The 17,582-nt window shown below is 49.2% G+C and overlaps 1 protein-coding gene across 1 annotated transcript in view; it reads left to right on the forward strand.

Moving 5' to 3' along the window:
- Positions 1-17,582, forward strand: part of SLIT1 (slit guidance ligand 1) — a gene marked incomplete at its 3' end in the record, with an annotated part of 171,469 nt that overhangs the window by 145,613 nt on the left and 8,274 nt on the right. Inside the window, exons 24-30 of the mRNA XM_082854318.1 lie at positions 1,829-1,900; positions 2,712-2,783; positions 10,977-11,140; positions 12,818-12,942; positions 13,231-13,328; positions 16,507-16,646; positions 16,834-16,927. Of these exons, the coding sequence (XP_082710444.1) occupies positions 1,829-1,900; positions 2,712-2,783; positions 10,977-11,140; positions 12,818-12,942; positions 13,231-13,328; positions 16,507-16,646; positions 16,834-16,927 (765 nt within the window). The remainder of the gene's footprint in view (positions 1-1,828; positions 1,901-2,711; positions 2,784-10,976; positions 11,141-12,817; positions 12,943-13,230; positions 13,329-16,506; positions 16,647-16,833; positions 16,928-17,582) is intronic.

The following is a 17,582-nucleotide window of genomic DNA, read 5'->3' on the forward strand; positions in this document are numbered from 1 at the left end:
ATGGAAAAGTGCAAAAAAATAAATGTACAATTTAACAAATAATCATAAAGCTAGAACATGTGTAAATACCTAAGGCAAAAAATAGAACACAGCTAGCATGCCAAAAGTCCCCTCATCTCTTCCTGATCATCCTTCCTCTCTCCCCCCACACCCAAGGCAGTCCCTACCTGGAGTTTTATAATGATCACTTCTTTGGTCTTTATAGTACCGTCTACATATGCATTTCTACACAATGAAGTTTAATGTTGCCCACTTTTGAATCTTATATAAATTGAATCATACAGGATGTAGTCTTTTAAGTCTGGCTTCTTTTATTTACCATTATGTTTGTGTGAAGCTGTGGTCTCTTCATTTTCACTGCTGTATAGTATTCCTTTGTAGGAATATACCGTACTTTCGTTATCCATTCTACCACTGATGGATATTTGCACTGTTTCCAGTTTGGACTATTGTGAACGGTTACCCTCTGAACATTTTGGTGCCCATATTCTAAGATATTTTAATGATTGCTTTAATTATATTCCAAGCAATTGATTGGAAAGTATTAACAAGCATCATTTATATTTGCCTGGAGCTTAAGAATGTATTTCGTTCACCTTCCCAATACCTCACTTTACAGATGATGTGCCGGGACTTAAGAACTTTCCCTTTGGTTCTACTGTGGTCAAATAATAGAGCCAGTACCCTAAAAGACAGGGTCCCGACTCAGTCAGGCCCCCAGGAGCAGAATGTGGTCCCAAGGCCACGAAGTGCTGCACTTACCTGCCTCAGGTCTGTTGGTCAACTGGTTTCCATTTCAAAGTCTTCATGAGCCTGTTGACTGAAAGAAAAATGCACAAGTTGTGAGTTAAGTTTTATTCGGGGACCTTCCAGAGGACTATAGCCTGGAGACAGTCTCTCAGATAGCTCTGAGGAACTGCTCTGAAGAGGGAAGGGACGAGCCAGGGTACATACGAACTTTTTTTTCTGAGAAAAACATGTGGTCAAGCATCAAAAGGTTACTGTTAATCACAAAGAACAGATATCTCAAGTTAATGATTTTAGTGCTTTTCTACATATGGGAAGATGTAAGAGTCTGGGGTCATTTGAAATTTTTCCTTAGATATGCATCTAAGCTATCTAAAGGCTAGTATATTCAAAGCACAGAATGCACCCTGTCTTTCTCCATCCTGGATTCCCCTCAGGGCACACTGTGGGCAACTGAAGTGGCTAATGGCTTGATCCTTGTAGAACTGGAATGGCAGGCAACATTTTTTTTCTTTACAAGCGTGTGTGTGTGTGTGTGTGTGTGTGTGTGTGTGTGTGTGTGTGTGTGTGTGAAGCTGCCATGGTCTAGGGCAGCGGTTCTCAACCAGGGGCAATTCTGCTCTCCAGGAAACATTTGGCAATGTTTGAAACATTTTTGGTTGTCGCAGCTGGAGGAGGGCAGGGGGAGCTACTGCATCTCTGTGGGCAGAGGCCAGGGACGCTGCTCAGAATCCTGCAGGGGACAGGACAGCCCCCCAGCAAGGAACTGTCAATAGTGCTGAGGCTGAGAAATCCCGGGCTACGTGATCCTGGGAGCTGTAAGGGGAAACAGCCTTTTCCTGTGATAAAAAAAGGTCTCATTTCTCTTGTTATTATTTAAAAAACAGCTTTAGTGAGATATAATTAATATATAATAAACTGCACATCCTTAATGTGTAAAATTTGATACATTTTGATATATGTTCACGCCCATGAAACCACCACCACAATCAAGGTGGTGACCACCTGCATCACCACCGGAAGTGGTACCCCTTAATAATCCCTCCCACATTTCCTCCGACCCTCCCTCTTCTTCCTGCAGGATCCTCAGCTACAATGCCCTGCAGTGCATCCCTCCTTTGGCCTTCCAGGGGCTCCGCTCCCTGCGCCTGCTGTGAGTCTTCCTGCTCTTCATTCCTCCAGGCAAATCTGCCCCACCGAGGGCCCTTCTCACCCACCTGGCGGGCAGGAATGTCCCCAGGTCCGGGGCCCCAGCAGGGCCAACTGTGTCCAAAGTGCGAGGCCAGTCCACTCTCATTGGAGCTCCTAACGGAGGCCAAGGAATGAATGGGAAACCATCCGAGAAAAGGGGGTTGCTGTCTGCCCCAAGTTGTGTTTGCGATGTGTGTGCTGAGGCAGGGTCCGGGGGCATCCAAGATAAGGTGGCCCCTTGTTTGCATGTGAGTCTCCTGTCAAATGGAGAATGTAGCACCTTCACTAAGAATTCCCACTGTGAGGTTTGCCCTGTGCTCACAGCCCTCTGCCATGCCTGTTATGACGGCCTCTGGAATATCCTTGCACTGAGTCCTCTGGCAGCCCGCCTGGGGCAGGGAGACATTCTTCACCCCCAACCTAGGGCTCACCCAGTAGCTTCCTTACCAGGAAGAAGCCTGCCCCCTCAGGCTCCCTAGCCAAGCTAGGGAGGGCACACGCTGCATACCTGCACACGTCCATTTGTCCTGTGAGCAGACATGGTATGTTGAGTTGGTTGTGATGGCCCGAGCAGGGTCTTCCAGAAGGGCTGAGGGGCAGCGTGGTCTGTGATAATTAGGGGCTCCCTCTCCTTGCCTGTAGCCAGCAGCGCAGGGTCTCTGATGCAGGGACCCTCTCCCTCATGACACGCCCCTCTCAGCAGAGGGCGTCCCTCCATCAGTTCCTGAGTTTTCTGTCTTGGGATGAGTCCTGACAGCCTCTTCTCTCTTCAGGTCCCTGCATGGTAATGATGTCTCCACCCTCCAAGAGGGCATCTTCACAGATGTGACCTCCCTTTCTCACCTGTAAGTAACTCTGGCCCAATTCTCGGCACTTCTTTGGATTTAAATGGAACTTGGATTCCAAGAAAGACACCTCCTCCTGAGAGTATTACTTTTAATTTAGCTTGTGAACTTCAAATGCTCCCTGTTTCAGACTCTTACACATTCAGTGTACCATCAGTCACAGCAATGGACTTTGAGAAGAGTTCTTCACAAGCAGTAATAAAAGTAGTAATGACCATATATTGATTGCCAAGCACTGCATGTGCATCGGCTAATTCAATCCTCACAGCTCTCCTACAACATAGGTACTGTTATTCCCATTTCCACATGAGGAAACAGGTCCAGAAAATGTGACAAGCTCACCCAAAGTTGTGTAGCCGGTAGAGGCTAGAGTCTTCCATCTCAAAAGCCCATGCTGTGAAGCACGATGCCAGTACTGTGCCTCTGACTTCATATGGTGGGGGATAAGCTCCGGAAATTTACTACCCAAAAGAAGTATAATTGGCATAATTGGATGTACTCTTGTTTCCAAAACTGTTTACCTGGCAGCGCCAAGAGGATTCTTAAAAAGCAGTATGCTCGATTCCTCAAAAGGCTGAATGTAGAATTACCATATGACCCAGCAATTCCACTCCTAAGTATATACCCCAAAGAATTGAAAGCAGGGACTCAAACAGATACTTGTACACCCATGTTCATAGCAGCATGGTTCACACAATAGCTATAAAGCAGAAACAACCCAAGTGTCCATTGACAGATGAATGGATAAACAAAATATGGTACAGTGGGATATCGTTCAGCCATAAAAAGGAATAAAGTTCTGACACGTGCTACCACAGGAACGAATCTTTAAAGCATGCTAAGTGGAATAACCCAGACATAAAAGGACAATATTGTGCGATTCCACTGAAATGAGGTACCCAGAATAGTCAGATTCACACCTACAGAAAGGAGAATGGTGGTTGCCAGGTGCTGGGAGGAGGAGGAAAGGGGAACTTTTGTTTAATGGGTCCAGCGTCTCTGTTTAAGGGATAAAAAGAGCTTTGGAACCAGATAGTGGTGGTGATGGTTGCACAACATTGTGAATGTAATCGATGCCACTGAGTTGTACACTTAAAATGGTCAAAATGGCAAATTATATATATTTTTTACCACAGTTTAAAAAATGAAGGAATATAAAAGCAATGGGCCATGGCAGAGTCATCCTAATTCTGGAGGCGGGGCCAGGCACAGAGTGAACACGTTCTCTCCTAGCATCTCAGCTGTAGGTCCAGGTCATGTTCAGGCCAGATGGACTGCAGCCGGGACCCGGGGTGTTACCGTGTCCTCCTGCTCTCTGCCTCACAGCCAAATGCCCAGGGCCCGAGTGGACAGGCAAACCCAGATCAGGGAGTCTTTTGGGGTCCCCAGCATCTCTATCTGAAGTTCATTCACTCAACAATCTCACTGGATTTTCTTAGCTCTAAGGCTCATCTTTTCCACATTTTAATCTCTGAGATCAGAGGATATCTTACAAATGATCTGTAGGTACTTAATAAGGTAACATTTCTCCACCCCTCCCAGAACATGCGAAATTAGTGGGCATCTAACAATCTTAGACTTGAGAAATTAAAATAGTAATAAGTGCCACTCATTGAGGGTTTGCCTGGGACAAGTACTTTACTATCTGTGATGTCTTGTTTACTCCATAACCAAAATGGGAAGTAGCTATTGTGCTGTGCTGTGAGCCAGCTTCACAAATAAGACAGGGACTGTCTTGAGCCCACACTGAAGATTCCAGGACTCAGCGGGCAGAGTGCAGTGATTGATTAGTCATGTCTGCTTGGGAGTGGAATGGGTAAGGGGGCTCTGTCCTAGGTGGCAGGATTTATTATATCCATTTTACAGTCCCAGGTTCAGTTAAGCAGATTCCCTAGGTCATAAAGCTGGGAAATGACAGAAACAGGATTTGAACTTAGGTGTGTCTGTTTCCAAAGCTCTTTATTTATTATTTATTGCCTCAATAAATATGTCCTGAGTAACCACAGTGAGTCAAATGCTGAAGAATTTACTAACACAAGGTTTCTGCCTTCTGTGACCATCTGGGATATTATAAAACAAGCTCAAAGGCAGCAGTGACTAACTCTGGGGAAGTCTGACGACCTTCAGAGAGGAGGTGCCTCTTTGCTGCCGTTGAAAAGGCACTGGGAATTTGCCATTTGGATGTTCCAGGAAGAGGGAATAGCATGTGCAAAGGCATGGAGGCAAGAAAGTGAATGACATACTCAGGGATGCTGTGTTGTCCAGCATAGGATATAGGGGGTTTGGTTAGGTGAGGAGTGTGGGGTGGGAAGAGAGGAACCTGGAAAGGGACACTGGAATTCCATTGTGAAGGGCCTTTGTGCCATGCTGTGGAGACTGGGCTTTGTTCTGTAGATAGAAGGGAATCGTGGAAGAATTAAATTGTGAAAACTCCTGGAAAGCCGTGGTGACCTGTGGAGGCTGGATGGGGTGGGATGGGATGAGGCAGGAGGGAGCCTGGCTGGAGACTGTGGCTCTGGACAAAGGCCAGGCAAGGATGGTATTGTTCATTGTTCCAATGACTCCCATTCACAGGGGCTTGTTTCTATCTGTGTTTAGTCATTTTCGGTTGTGAGCTCATTGTTTGCTGATGCTGGGAATTTTGAGGACCTGTGGTGGAGATAATTCTCTCCAGAGAGTTTTGTGCGTGTCTTTGCTGGGCCAGGGTCTGCTGCTGCTCTGGGCCCACACTGTTCTCAGCTCCTTTGCTTACCCCTGGGCAGTGCCAAGTGTCCGCTTCAGCTCCCCCACTGCCAGGAAAGGCCTTTTCAAGCATCTGGTCCACCTTTCCCTCCTTTGGGGCCCCCCTTGGTGTATTGTATCTCTTATCATTGGGCTTTACCTTTTCTCCTTCCCTGTGAAAACTGAATAAGACTCAAGGACATTCTGATCTTGTCTCTAGCTCAACATCTAGAGGCTTTGCTTTTCAAATGGGAAGTGAGCATATGTTTTGTGTCAACAAAAACCTGAAGCTGCAAAACCAGATTTTGAGCCCATGTCTGTCTATATATTCAGACTTTCTTTAGGAGAACAGTAACATCAGGCCAGAAGCCAGATCCAACTTGTCAGAAAAAAGAAAAAAACAATAAGTAGAGATCAGTTAAGTGGTAAGTGCAAAACAGCGCATCAGCATTACTGATTAGAGGTGTTTGTTAATTGCATCTAAGCCCTATTTCTCTATAAAATAGCATCTATGTATAAGAAATCTTCCATTATTATGAAGCAACCTCGTGAATACATTCTTCCCTTTATACCCAGGGTTTCGAATGGAACTAGGCAGCAGCCTGGGAAGTGTACATGTGCTTGTATTTAGGTGTGTGCACATGTAATACTGATGGAATATGTGTGCATGTGCACACACGTAGCCATTATTTCCTCTGCATGAAGAGTTGCAATTATTCCATAAGGATTCCGTGAGCACTTACAAGGAGTCAAGGAGTGGGACAAGGATAGCATAGACTCACCACATTCACTCTGGGCTTCACAAAGGCCACATGCAGTCTGAAGGGAAGTAGGCGCCCATGGCTGTATAACAAGTCAGGGTTTGCCCAAGAGTTAGCATCCAGTGTTCCTGGCTCCCAGAGGTGCCCTCTCTTCCTACTGTGACTCTGACCTGGGCCTCTCCTGTTCACCGGCAGTACACAGGATGGGGGGGTGGGCCAAGCATGCATGCTGAGGGGGTGAGGTCCACCGTATTTAAACCCCTTGAACTTTAGACTAGGAATCAGGACATGTGGCGTTAAGTCTTTGTCCTGCCATCAACTTGCAGTGGGATCTCAGACAATTCATTCATCTCTTTAGGTTCTTTCCTCACCTGTACACAGGTTATTTCTAAGGTCTGCTGTAGTTCTAACATGCCATAATGATTGTGAGCACTTGTCACTGCCTAGGGCTTCAATGCCCTGCACATCTCTGCTGCTGTTTACTTTAATATTTACTTTTACAGTTAGCTGATCTTTCGTCCATTTGTCTATTCATCCATCCATCCATCCATCCATCAGCAAATATTTACTATGTGCCAGGTCCTGTGCCAAGGCTCCCCAGTATCATTCTTCATGACTATAATCTGACATCTTGTTGCCCCTAATCTGCTGCATGTTGGAAAACTAGATTTCTGAAATCATTAAGAATTCGGTGTGAAAAGTAATATGGAATGATTAGGTAAATCATGGTATGCCCATATGACAGAATAGCAAGTAGTTAATTATAATAGTTATGCCACTGTACTTTATTATTTGATGAAAACGTGGAATACGGACTTCCCTGGTGGTGCAGTGGTTAAGAATCCGCCTGCCAATGCAGGGGACACGGGTTCAAGCCCTGGTCCAGGAAGATCCCACATCCCGCGGAGCAACTAAGTCCGTGCGCCACAACTACTGACCCTGTGCTCTAGAGCCCGCGAGCCACAACTACTGAAGCCCACGTGCCTAAAGCCCATGCTTTGCAACCAGAGAAGCCACCGCAAGGAGAAGCCCGCGCACTGCAAGGAAGAGTAGCCCCCGCTTGCCGCAACTAGAAAAAGCCCGCGCGCAGCAACGAAGACCCAACGCAGCCAATAAATAAATTAATTAATTTAAAAAAAAAACGTAGAATAAAGAAGACAGTGTACTCTGATTTCAGTGATGTATATATATGAGCACAAGAACTAGAAGGGAATAAATGAAAATTACATTAGTTACATTTATGGGATGATAGATGATTCTTTTCTTTTTGAAGTTCTTTTGCTTTCATACTGAGATTTGTGCATTTCTCGTGCTTCTAGGCAGGCATTCATTCAGAAAACAGGACGCCTGGTGGTGTCAGGCAGAGTGAGGGATTCATGATTCCTGCTCTCAAGAAGCTTCATTGCAGTAGTAGACAGTGATGCACACAAATAAATTGCCTGGGAGGAGGATGGGTAGAGGAGGAATAGCTCAGGTGAAGAGATTTTGAAGTTTTAGTGTATGCTAAACTGTTTAGTTGGCACCTCTGAAACAGCCACAGGAGATCTATTTTTGTCCTGGTTACGTTAATAGAGGAAGCTCAGCTGGTCCTTGGCAGCAACAGACCGAATAGCTACTGTTTCAACTATTTCCAAGTTATACCAAAGAGCAACAACACAGGGTTATTTATACTTTTGCTGGGGGATGAACCTGACTCCACAGTCCTTTTGGATTGATGAGCAGCCTGGCTGCTGTCCTCACCACTCGTCTCAGCAGGGCCTGTGTCTCTCCACTCCCCACTGAGTTCACAGCAGTTTTTGTTGGGATAAATGGACTCCAGGTGAAAGTGAACTACTTGAGCTAATGAAGTAGCCACAAAAACCCTGGCTTTGTAGAAATTAAAGCTTGAAATGTTGAATTCAGGAGTCGCTCGCCATCTGCTCTATACAGCGACAAGTAAAGCGTGTGTTGGTCAAGCCAGAAGGCATAATTTTGAATAGCTTTGTATGTGACTTTGGTAGTTTTTATTATTCTCTATTATTATTTTTTATATTGAGTCAGAAAGGGACACTTATATTTGAGGTGCAACTTTGTTGCCATTTATGGGGGGAATTTATGCAGGAATTGGGAATTGTGACATCCTAAAACGGTCAAGGGCCTCCACATTCACAGTGGCTTCAGGTTTAGTCTTTTTGGCATTTTCTCTAAATGAGCTACAGGATGGAGAGAAGAAACCCTTCGTGATAAACTCCCAACTTGTGGCTCGTTAGCAGACCACACCCCTGCAGTGCGCTACAAAAACCTGCTTTCAAATAAATTCTGTATTTATCTTTTGAATAACATAATTACATTACCTCATACTTTTTATGTTAAAAATATTAGTCTGGTGAATGTAGACGTTTTAAACATGCCACTGTTTTGTATTCCTGTTATTTTTTTAAAGTCTTTGGGTTTTTTTTTAACACAATGAAGCTTCAAAAAATCAAAGCGTCTGCGCTTCCTCTACCTCTGAGAAGCCCTGGTAATGTTCAGGGAAAAGAGGAAGGTGTATTCCCTGTCCCATTAACCAGGATGGATGCTGTCAGCAAATCAGGACAGAAAAAATGAAATACACGTGGAGGCTGAACCGGCTTTCTTTTCCAAGCTGCATTATTCCCTCGGCGCCCATTTCAGGTTATATGTGCTTGTCTTTCTTCCCCTTCCAGATTGCAGGCTCTTTATCGAATCATAAAGTGAGCCCCAGAGATGTTAAGTGAGCCGCTCAAGGTCACCCGGGCAGTGAGCAGCTGCGCTGGGGGCCGGAGTCCAAGATTGTTGAGCCTGCTTTATAAGATCGGCCGTCATCAGCTGTGCTATCTGGGGGAATTCCTGCTCAGAGTTGCTGCTGCTGTCATCAGACCCAACACGTCTCCAGGGGAACCACTTCCTCTGTATTGCCCAGACACAGGTGGAAAATGGCAGCGCATCCATTTGGTACTTAATAAATGTGCCCTTTCTCGTGAGCAATATACAGCCTTATGTTTTCACCATAATGTTGATAGAGGTGAACTTCAGGCACGAGGCTCTGGTTTTTCTACTTGCTGTCTCAGAGACCGCTGGCCCCTTCGTTCCCCCAAATCCATGCCTAGTTCGTCTCCGAATCTCTCACTGTGGTTTAGTGAGAAGATCATGAGCTTTCCCACGGGATTGGTCAAAGCCTAAGTGGTTGGCGGTGCACAGTGTCAGTGTGGGGCGGGGATGTGAGGGAGAAGGCGCAGCCTTACACCGCAGGCGAGTGTTAAGTCCATACAGCCTTTTTTGGAGGGCAGCTGTTAACATTTTACATGCGCTTCCTCTGCCACTCGAATCCTCCTTCTAGGCATCTGTTCTAGAGAAATGCTCGCTCCTCACAAAGAGGCATGAACAGAGTGTTCACTGACCTTGGAAACATCCAGAATGTCTGGCAGCAAAAGCTATGAAGTGTCCATTCTTTGGGATGCTATGAAGCAGTTTGATAAAATGAGGTGGATCCGTATTGCTGACCTGGAAAAGTCTCCAAGACGTGCTGTTTAGTGACAAGAAGCAGGCTGCCCAGAAACGATGTGTACTGGAGGGATGTAATCTCTTCCTCACGAAGAACTGTGTGTGTACATATGGGAAAGGATTGGAAGGCTACGCACTGAGTGTGGTGACCATGTGATCATGGGTCCTGTGGTTCGCAGGGACAGTGGTGTAGACTTTCATGTAATGTGGATGGACTGTAGTTTACTTAACCACTCCCCCACTGATGAACACGGGAGGTTTCCAGTCTTTCTGTTACAAACAATGCTGCGATCAATACCATTGCACAGATGCCTTTACACACTTGTGCAGGCACATCTGTGAGATAAACTCCCAGAAACAGAATTGCTGGGTCAAAAGGCAACTGCATTGCTTAGATAGATATCATAAAATCCCCCTCCGTAGGAGTTATACCATCTTGCATTCCCATCAGTAACATAGGAATGTGCCTTTAAAAAAAAATTGAGGTGAAATTCACGTAATATAAAATTAACCATTTTAATGGGTATACTTCAGTGGCATTGAGTACATTTACAGTGTTGTGTAAGGTGGAGACTATTGTGTGCCGGGTCTGAAAATGGTTTACAGTGAGAATGCATTCATGTGTCTCTTGTTTAACTGAAAATGAAAAGAAAAATTAAAGAGTATAGGCTTCAGCTGGGTTCTGGATCTGGGGGCTTCCCTTCACTGGTTGTGTGACCCCAGGAAATTACTTATTCCACATGAGGCTCAGTTCCCACATCTTTGAGATGGAGAAGAGAAAACTTACACTGTGGGGCTGATGAGAGGATTAGATGCACTGACGGGAGAAGCAGCTGGTTCATCACAGCAGTAAATCTCGGTTGCTTTCTCCCCAGTGCACTCGGGAGGCAGTGCAGTCAGAGGCTCTGGCCTCAACAGCACGAGTTCAGATCGTACTTCCCCACTTTCTCTGTGCATTTGGGGCAGGTGCCTCCACCTTTATGAGTGTCAGTTTCAACATGTAAAATGGGGATAGTAGGGTGTGATGAGGACCAATCAAGATAACAGATGAGGAGTGCTTAAGACTCTACTGCCTACACAGTAAGGGCTCATTAATGGGGGCTGCTAGGGTTGTGCCAGCTCCTGGCATAATGCCTGGCACCCTAGGTACCCAGTGGGCGAAGGACCCCATGAAGCCATAATGCCTACTTCTCTCCACTCTCTGACCCAGGGCCATTGGTGCCAACCCCCTGTACTGTGACTGCCACCTGCGCTGGTTGTCCAGCTGGGTGAAGACAGGCTACAAGGAACCTGGCATTGCCCGCTGTGCCGGGCCCCCGGATATGGAGGGCAAGCTGCTCCTCACCACGCCTGCCAAGAAGTTTGAATGCCTAGGTGAGCCCAGGAGCACAAGAGGGGATGGTGGGTACCGGGTTGCTTCCCCCCACCTCCTGCTTCCCCCTGCAACCCTGGCAGAGCCTTCCAGACACTCCTGTGTCCCCGAGGTGACCGACTGGGTGGGGAACAGGTGGCAGGAATGAGGCCCCTGCTGCTTGTTAGCATTGCCGCCCTCTTGTCCTGCCACACAACGAACAAAAGAAAGCCAGGCGGAAAATCTCAGGCCATAAGGGCTCTAATCCCTCCCTGGGGTTATGTAAGGAAAATAAAAATAGCAGTGTTTCTGGAAGCTCCAAGCCTCTCAGCAGTACAAGCACTCAGGCCTCCCCTTGGTCGGAATTGTGCTCAGCAATTAGCTTAAACGCCTGAGCCACTGGACCCAGCTGCCGCTCTCCTGACATTTGCGGAAATACAAGGCCTGAGTGTGATTGGAGGCCTCACCCTGGGCATCTGTAAATAGTCGTTCAGGGATTGACTGACTGACTGACAGCCCAAGCCCTGGGACCCCTGCTGAGCAGGAGGTGGCGGCCGAGTGGCGGGCCCAGGCCTAGCTTTGTGTCCCCCCCAGCAGGGGGGCAGCTGTGGGAGGGCACGGGAGGCCGTGGGGCACGACTCCTGCCCTCTGCAAGCTCACAGACCACCAGCGAAAATGAAGCTGACAGCCAGGGGTTAATGAGGCGGCCCCGGGCTGCCCTGTGTGCGGGATGCTGTCACAGCAGTGACCCTTCAGGGGGGCCCGATCTGTAGCTTGGCTGCTGGCTGCTGGGAGCAGGCCAATGTAGGTTGAAACGTTTGCTAAGTATTTATTTACTGGGGTGGGATTGGTACTGGTGAAAGGTTTTTGTCTGTGTTTTTTAAAATTTTTATCGGAATATAACATGCATAACAGGAAAGTACAGATCGTAAATGAATGGCTCGCTGAATTTTCACACATTGAACTGGCTGGCGTTACTCTTTATTCCTGTGAGGCCCTAATGCTCCTCCTAGGCGGCACCCCAGGCAGCCTGGCTGCCGGCTCGTCCCCCACCTCCAAGTTCAAGGAAGGGCCACCAGTGAGTCCTGAAGGGGCTGGAGAAGGTCATGCCTGTAGCCAGAGAGGTGACGGGAAAGGGTCCTTCCCTGCTCAGCCTTGGAGAGAAACAAGTTCAAGGCCATGGGCCTTTTTTCTCCTAAGCGTGGTCTCCTCTCAGAGCCAAGTCTCCTCCCTGCTGGGGTGGCCGCCCTTGCTGTCCAGGCCAGCAGGTGACAGGGCTGGGGGTGGTTGCCTCAGAAGGGTGTGAGGGGATGGAGAAAACATCAGCCGGTTTCAGTAATGGTGACCATGATGCTGTCACACCGATGGTCCTGCCCTGACCGCCACATGGGGGCTCCCCTGAAGCCCCTTTTTCGGATTATCTCATTTAGTCCTTCCAGCCTCATGAGGCAGGGGCTGTTTTTAGCTCCATTTCACAGAGGAGGGTCCAGAGGCTGGAGAGGTGTACTGTGAAAGGCGGGGTGAGCGCGATCCAGAGGGAATACCGGGGGGGGGGGGCGGGAAAACATCTCCTTGGGGAGAGGGTTTCGCAAACCCATCCCTGCAGTGCCAGGATTCCGGGCAGGGGGCCGCGGGGCTCTATGCCCAGTCCTGTCCCCCCACCCCCTCCCTGCACTAACACCACTCCCACCTTGCCTCAGGTCCGCCCAGCCTGGCTGTCCAGGCCAAGTGCGATCCCTGCTTGTCCAGCCCATGCCAGAACCGGGGCACCTGCCATAACGACCCCCTTGGGGCATACAGGTGTGCCTGCCCCAGCGGCTATAAGGTGAGTGCAGGCTGTGGCTGGAGGCGGAGGGCTGCTCGAGGGCGCGGTAGAGCAGGGCTGGGGCTGTCTCGGTGGCCACTCAGCCCTCAGGGCCCAGGGTGAGCTCAGAGCGGGGGGACGGGGGGGGGGGGGGGCCCAAGCGAGCATTTCATCCATGACCTAACATGTGGATGAGAGAACAAGGAACCCCCGGGACCGGCAGGCCGAGCTGCTGAGGGGCCGGCTGTCCCTGTTGGCTCACTGGCCGCTGGGTCTCCCTGGGGTCCCCATCGCTGACTTCTTCCCCAGGGCCGAGACTGCGAGGTGTCCCTGGACAGCTGTTCCAGCAGCCCCTGTGGAAATGGCGGGACCTGCCACTCGCAGGAGGGCGAGGATGCCGGCTTCACGTGAGTTGCTGGGGGTGGGGCGGTGGGGGGGTGGGTGCTGGAACGTGGTGGGTGAATGCTAATGGGATCCGGCACCCAAGCCTCGGAGCCTTCCTCCTCCGAATGGGATGGCCCAGGCCCTTTGAGCTCTGGGAGATGAGGGACAGGCCCAGCGGGAATAGCCACTCCCTCCAAATGGCAGCCAGAGGCCTCTCCGTGTCCACCCAGGCCACGCCTCCGCTGCCCAGAGGCAGTGAAAGCACAGAGACTAGGGGCTGCCCAGGTCACACAGCAGGCAGCAGTGGGGCTGGGGCTTGGAGCCCTGCTCCAGGCTTCCGCCTGCTCTTGCCAGGTGCCAGGAGAGTCTTTCTGGGGCACTGGGAGTCCACAGCCTAGGGCATATGCAGCGGCAGTGCCAAGAGGCAGCTTGGGGGTGTTTTCAACTCCCGTAATCGCCATTAACCCCCAAGGCCTCCAATTGAAGCCATCCACCTGCTTGTTGGGCCAGTGTTGCCTGAAGGCAGGGCCCTCAGCCAGCTGCTCCGGATCAGGCGTCCACCCGGAGCCCCCAGGACAGGGGAGGGGAGTCCTGCCCGGAGGTGGAGCAAGTCCTGGTCGCGCCCTCCGGGCCCCCCACCAGCTCATGGGTCACTCTGGTCGCACCCCGGGCATCGGTTTCCCACTGTCCTCCACATCTCGCAAGTCCTCCCAGTGCTGACATCGCCGCTCAAGCCCCCCACTCACCCTGCTCCCCCCAGAGCCTCTCAGCGAGCCCCCCAGCTTCCCAGAGCTCTCCTGCACCCAGAGCTTTTCTGAGGAGCACATAGTATTTAGCTGCTGAAAAAAAATTGCCAGCTGAGCAGATTGACTCTTCAGAAAATGATGTTGAATCTACTGGCAGAAATGGCCAGACCTGTCTCTGCAAACCCAGATTACCAGCTGTAAAAAGAAAACACTAAACGGCCTCTCGGCAGGTGTCGCCTTGGAAACGGCGTCCTTATAATAGGCTCTGTGCTCCTCTGGGCTTCCGCAGCAGCTCCATCAAAGCCCCCTCCTCATTGGCTAGACTGCTAGGGGGCGTGTCTACGGAGAGGGGGCTGCTGAGAGGACGCAACTAGGAGCTCTCCCTGCTGGGCCGGGAGGGGTGCAGCTGGGAGTAGCCCCTCACACTTGGCATGCCTGCAGATTGGCGGGGGCGCTGTGGGAAGGACCCTGTTGGTCGAAAGGGGTGCCTCCCTGAGTAACCCCTCAAACCTAAGGCTTACAAGGGACTCCGCAGTTGTTCCCCGAACCCCGCCAGAAGGAACTTAGCTGAGATCCGCCACCACCTTGCAGGGGGAATTAAACTCCAGGACACAGCCTGCAACAGCAGGCGTCACACCTTCTTGTTCACACCCCCACCCCGCCGCAAACGAATTTTTAAAACTACAAACTGCCTGACACATTCTTAAGTGACAGCTAAAACTCTTCATGGTAAGTTCAATTTTTCATTGCAAAGAAGGTCATTTCCAGAACGCTGTACATATTATTAACATTTAAAATGAAAGCTATGACTCTTTAAATCACTCTTTTATCCTCCAGGGAAAAATCATTTTAAAATCACGTGAAGGAACTCTTGAACAGCTGCAACATCTTGCATCATTCTCGTTTCTACTCAAACTAGTATTTGTTTTACTCCCATCACCTGCCCCCCATTTTCCTTCTAATGTAATCTGTTTTCATACTAGAGGCTTTTCTTAGCACCCTGCCATACTTTCCTGCCACCAAATGGGTATATAAGTTTAAATTTAAAGTTTTTTACTATTTCTTGTCACCATAAACCTCTGATTAAAAGTTTCTTTTGCTTTGAGTTATCATTACAGTGATCAATAATATACAATTGATCAGAACAACATAACTCTTCCAAAATTTGATAATTATTACACATAAAAGGTAAATTTTATTAGACTGTATCTCTTAATGAGATAGATGGAGCTTTTGTGTGTGTGTGTGTTTTCTTTTCTTCTCCTAATTGGTTTATGTGTCCAGAGGTGAATATTATAGAATGTGAGAGGGCTTAGCAGCCAATCTATTTCCTTAAAAAAAATGTGTGTGTGTGTGTGTATGTATGTATAGCTATAAATGCTGAGAAAGTTTGTTCACATAAATAAACCAATGAGATTAGGAGTTTTATTATAGCCACGTCACTCAATTACTTGAAACCCTGTCAAGTTTATATGCTAAAAATCCCAAGTGATCTGTCATCAAAAATTATTTTTAATGCTCTATCAGCTGACAGTTCCATGAGGTCTTCCTTCAATTATTTTTTAATGCACAGAACGGGAAATCTCGTGACTTGCAAAAGAGTTTGTTCATTCACTTTGGAAACATCAATATTCCTAATTGTCCCTTCATTTGGCACCCAAGGATCTTAGGCCCCAGGCACAGCCCACCTTGGCCTCGTGCTGGAAGAGGTGCGCATGAGCCTTTCTGGAGCTCTGGGGCAGGTCAGTTAAGGGGGGAATTCCATGCATAGCATGAAGATGTGGAAATTAATTTCTCAGACCTCTCTGACCCACAAACCCCTTGGAAAACCACAGTTGTCCCAGAGGGAAGTGTACCCCGGTTTGAAGATCGCTGATCTCCAGGGCTCTCCGAGACCTGACTCCTGCTTACCCCCAGTCCTGTTCTCACCCCATTCCTGAAGTATGTGCTCCCCAAGCCCTGAACTATTTAGATGAGCAGGTACCCTCCTGAAGGATGGACTGTAAGGCTCTCTCTCCCCCAGGCTTTTACTCCCACTGTCTTCCCTCCTCTTCCTCTACTCCCCTGTCAGAGTCCTTGGCTAACTCATCACCTCCTCCAGGAAGCCTGCCCTGACCACTCTCTCCAAGGGGGAGCTAGGTGTCCTCTGCCCCTTTGTCCACCCTCCCCAGCCTGAGTTGTGCACCGTTCTGATACTCACTGTCTCTCCTTTGGTTGCCAGTCTCCTCGTCGTCTCCCCCGCTAGACTGTGAGTGATTTCATGAGCACAGGAGCACAGGGCTGGTCTTGGTCACCTCTAACCCCCAGCATCTAACAGGGCTTGACCCAGAGTAGGGACCAAAACTCCAGGATGATGCTATTGACCGTTGGCCACAGGCCTCCATCAGTGCCTCAGGACGGCTGCTGCCCTGGCCGTGGGCCCACATGCCTCTTCCTCCTCCCCTGCTCCCTACAGGTGCTCCTGCCCCTCCGGCTTTGAAGGACCGACGTGTGGGGTAAACACGGACGACTGTGTGGAACACTCATGTGCCAACGGGGGCACCTGTGTGGACGGCATGGGCAGCTACACCTGCCAGTGCCCCCTGCAGTACTCGGGTAAGCGTGGCGGGGTTTGAGCGTCTGCAGGGAGGTGGAGGCCAGTGCACGTGCCCTGAGCCCCTGTCCCATGGGCGGAAGGGCTGGGACCCTGCCTCAGTGTCTGCAGGAAGTTTCTGCTGGGCCGGCTGCCTGGCGGAGCACAGGGGGCAGCTTCTCTCCTGCCTCTCCCCCATTCTTCCCCCAGGAGCGGCCTGTGAGCAGCTGGTGGACTTCTGCTCGTCGGATTTGAACCCGTGTCAGCACGAGGCCCAGTGTGTGGGCACCCCAGACGGGCCCAGGTCAGTGTTGCCCATTTCTAAGGCCAGGGAAGGGCATGGGCCCCCACGTCACCTCTCCTCTGCCCTCCCCAGCCTGTTTCCTCACCTGTCAGGTGGGTTTGGTCTTGGCTGTTCAGTTCCTGCCAGTCAGTGTCAGGGGCAGGGTGGTGGTAGTTTTAGTCGGACAGACCTGGGTTTACATCATGACCCAGAATGGGTGGCTTGACCACTCTGAGCCTCAGTTTTCTCATCTGCAAACTGGGTGCACCAGTAGCTTCCTCCTGGGGTGGTTGTAAGGAATAGATAAGCAAATGCGTGAAAAGCACTTACTTCCATGTCTGACATTTGAAAAGTGCTCAATAAAGAACTATTGCAGGTCCACAGTTTCTCATCGCCAATTACAAAATGCACAAAACTCTGAAAACCAAAAGCCATCTGCTAGCAAAATCTGATCCGATCAATGTATTTGGTATTAAAAGCTGACCTGCGCTGATATGAAGCTACTTACAGTCACCATTCATCCCACGTAGTGGGAATATGTGTAGATTTTGCAGCAGAATGTGAACATGTTTAGTTAAGGGGCTGCCCCAGATCCAACTGGCATGTTACATAACGTACAGTTATAGGTGTTGTATTACCTTCCCCAAATCCAGAAAATTCTGAATTTCAAAACCTG

The sequence above is a fragment of the Leucopleurus acutus genome, assembly GCF_964270905.1.
Source record: "Leucopleurus acutus genome assembly, chromosome: 14".
Lineage (NCBI taxonomy): Eukaryota > Metazoa > Chordata > Mammalia > Artiodactyla > Delphinidae > Leucopleurus > Leucopleurus acutus.